The sequence below is a fragment of the Salarias fasciatus genome, chromosome 19 (assembly GCF_902148845.1).
Source record: "Salarias fasciatus chromosome 19, fSalaFa1.1, whole genome shotgun sequence".
Lineage (NCBI taxonomy): Eukaryota > Metazoa > Chordata > Actinopteri > Blenniiformes > Blenniidae > Salarias > Salarias fasciatus.
Window position 1 is genome coordinate 19835454 of NC_043763.1, and position 2759 is coordinate 19838212.

At 49.4% G+C, this 2759-nt stretch overlaps 1 protein-coding gene across 1 annotated transcript in view; it reads right to left on the minus strand.

Annotated features, from left to right (window-relative positions):
- Positions 1-1872, minus strand: part of bcl11ba (BCL11 transcription factor B a) — a 41506-nt gene extending 39634 nt beyond the window's left edge. The window contains exon 1 of the mRNA XM_030116151.1: positions 1402-1872. Coding sequence (XP_029972011.1) covers positions 1402-1456 — 55 coding nt within the window. The 5' untranslated portion in view covers positions 1457-1872. The remainder of the gene's footprint in view (positions 1-1401) is intronic.
- Between the last annotated feature and the right edge of the window lie 887 nt (positions 1873-2759).

Consider the following 2759-nt stretch of genomic DNA (forward strand, 5'->3'; position numbering starts at 1 on the left):
AAGGGGGCGTTTCAGCCGCTCGGCTGGATTCAGGTGTCATTCCTCGCTGATGTTTGGCGATTTTGGAAGTCCTGCAGTCAGGAAGAGGCTGCTGTCAGGATGCATCAGCCTGCAGCCGCTGCAGCAAATATCATCAACAAGCCAGGAAAAGTGATCCGAGGCCGCAGATATCATTTCACCGCTGAGAAAGTTTAGGGGCAAATAGTGTCAACAGACTCCCAGAAGAAGGAGGACAAAAAATAAAAAATAAAAGAGAGAGAGAGAGATGAGGAGCTGAACTGGGAAGGCCAAGTGCTGAAATTAATTTTGGGTCATTTTGATGTCATATGTCAAATGAGTCTTTTTTCTCCTCATAAAAAAAATAAATAAATACATTTCCATTGACTGTATCACACATTTTCTTTTTTAGGATCTTTAAATCCATTTAATATTATATTAATTCTTGGAAATCAGTCTGTAAATACCATCACAGAATGTCGTGAGTCGAAGAAAAAAAAACTTGATGTGAGCGCAGCTCAGAGGCGTGAGGAGTTTTAAATAATCCAAACTGAACATTAATATTACAACCAAGAGGACGAATCAGCTTTGCATCTTTTGAGAAAGAGAGAAAAAAAAAAAAACGTGGAAGGAATAATTATAAAAACACAGTAGCGTGTTACCGAAAACCATCGAGAAAACACAAGAGTTACTTTAAAAACTTCCCATTTGATTTATTTTTTCTATTTTTAAAACCTGCTTAAATAGTAAACGGCGGAGTTATCTGCTTCGTTAAGCTTGCTTAATGAAAGATAAACAAGAGTTCATGAGAAATAAATCAGATTAATTAAAACCGTTCTCTTCTTTAATGCGGAGTTAGATGTAAGAAATAGTGTTTGATTTGCTCACCGAGAAAAAAAAAATCTTAAAAAGCGCACAGCAGAAAAACATTTAAATTGGATAAATAGCAAATATCTGTATTATTATAATTATGCTTTGGAGGAAATTAAAAGTAATTGGCGCCGCAACGAGCCCGCTGTTCAATGTCAAATCAAAGAAAAAGCTGAAAACGGTAAAAAATTAATGGATTACAGTAAAAAGTCACACACGCAGCCTGAGACTTTTTCCTCTCGCTGCGCTTGGAGTGTAAATTTACTGTCCTGATGTCGGGTTATCTATTGACAGTAAAAATCAGATAAGATAAGAATATTACTAGATGTATCTTTAAAACAAGACCTGACGGGAAAAAGGAGCAGTCTGGAGGAGCCTGCGTAAACTTTCTGATCCAAAGTCTGAAAATTAACACTTTTACGCACAGAACGCTCGAAACATATAAAAAAGGAAAGAAAGAGAGAAAGTCAAAGTGAAGGAAAAAGGAGTGAAAAGCTGTGTGGTGTGGATGCGGGGCCATGCAGGTAGACTTACGTGTTATTTCTCTCTGGGACAGGTGCTGCGGGTTCCCCTGCTTGCGTCGGGACATCGCCCTGGCATTTACACTGGCATCGCCTGGAGAGCGGCGCTGGAAGGGTCGGCTCTCCTTCTCCTCCTCCTCCTCCTGCGGCTCCGGTAGCTGGCCAAACTGGCCCCAAAACCGGCCGACGTCTGGCCACCCCAAAGTGACCGCTGCGCACCGGCCCCTGCACGCGGCCCTCGGACTGACCCCCGCGCGCGGATCTCCCCTCGGCGGCTCCTGCGCTCTGCGTTGACCGGCCGTGGCGCAGCGCGCGGCGCCCGGGCGCTCGTTGGGAGCTCGGTGCTGAAAGTGGCTGCGCGACCACCCCTTCGTCGGAGGAGACGAGTGAGGAGGGGTGTCGGGGGGGAGTAGTCCGGCTCTTCTCGTCCGCAGCCGCTTTCACACCATCTGCCAGAGGAGAGCCGAGGAAGTGTGGAGGAAAAAAAAAAAAAAAGAAGGGACTCGGAGTGGAGGGGATGGATGCGCCACGCGCCGGCGGTCACCTCCCGGTGGTCAATCAATCACTACCTGTGTCCACCGGACGCTCCGGACACCGGCCGCTGCTTGTGTGCGCGCGTGTGAGAGCGGGGCTCTACGGCAGGTGATCAACTAACGTGTGAAAATAGGAATCCAGTTGTCTTCGCGGCACTTCTTCGCGAGACGTCGCACAAGTGGCGGGCACTTCTACTGCTGCACTGACAGTGCCGGCCGGCCGGGCGGGCGCGCGAGACTTCAACTCTTCAAGTCAAAGCCCAGCACTGGTCTGAGGACTGACTGCCACCCTCTTTTGTCTCTGCGCGAGCTGCGGAGTCCCGCATCCCCTGGACTGTGCGCGGCTCTGTGCGGCTCTCTGGCTTCTACGGTGGGAGAAAACTCAAGTTCAAGTGCGGACGTGACGTTCAGTCTGCGGTGAGAAGGGAGAGTGGAGACTGAAGAGCACTGGGGGCGACTAGTGGTAGCTTTCACACACACACACACATACACACACAGACACACACACAGACACACCATCGGTCGCACACACACAGGAGTGCGGCGCGCGCGCGCGCGGCGGCAGCAGCAGTGGACAGAGTCGCTCGAGTCACTTGTACCGACAAAGCGTCTCCGTTAGAAGAGAGGGAGGGGGTTTGTTTCTGCCTAACTTTGACCCCCGTACCCACGGTGCTCGAGGACGCTGTGCCGGACACCTCGCACGAGCTCGTGCGTTCATGATTAAAACGTCTCGCGGGCTTGCGGGGGGGGCTTTAAACGCCGCACGGTCCGTTACGCACGAGGAATTCAAGGAACGGGCGCAATTTTGCCCAAATTGATAATTAATTTATTAACCTCA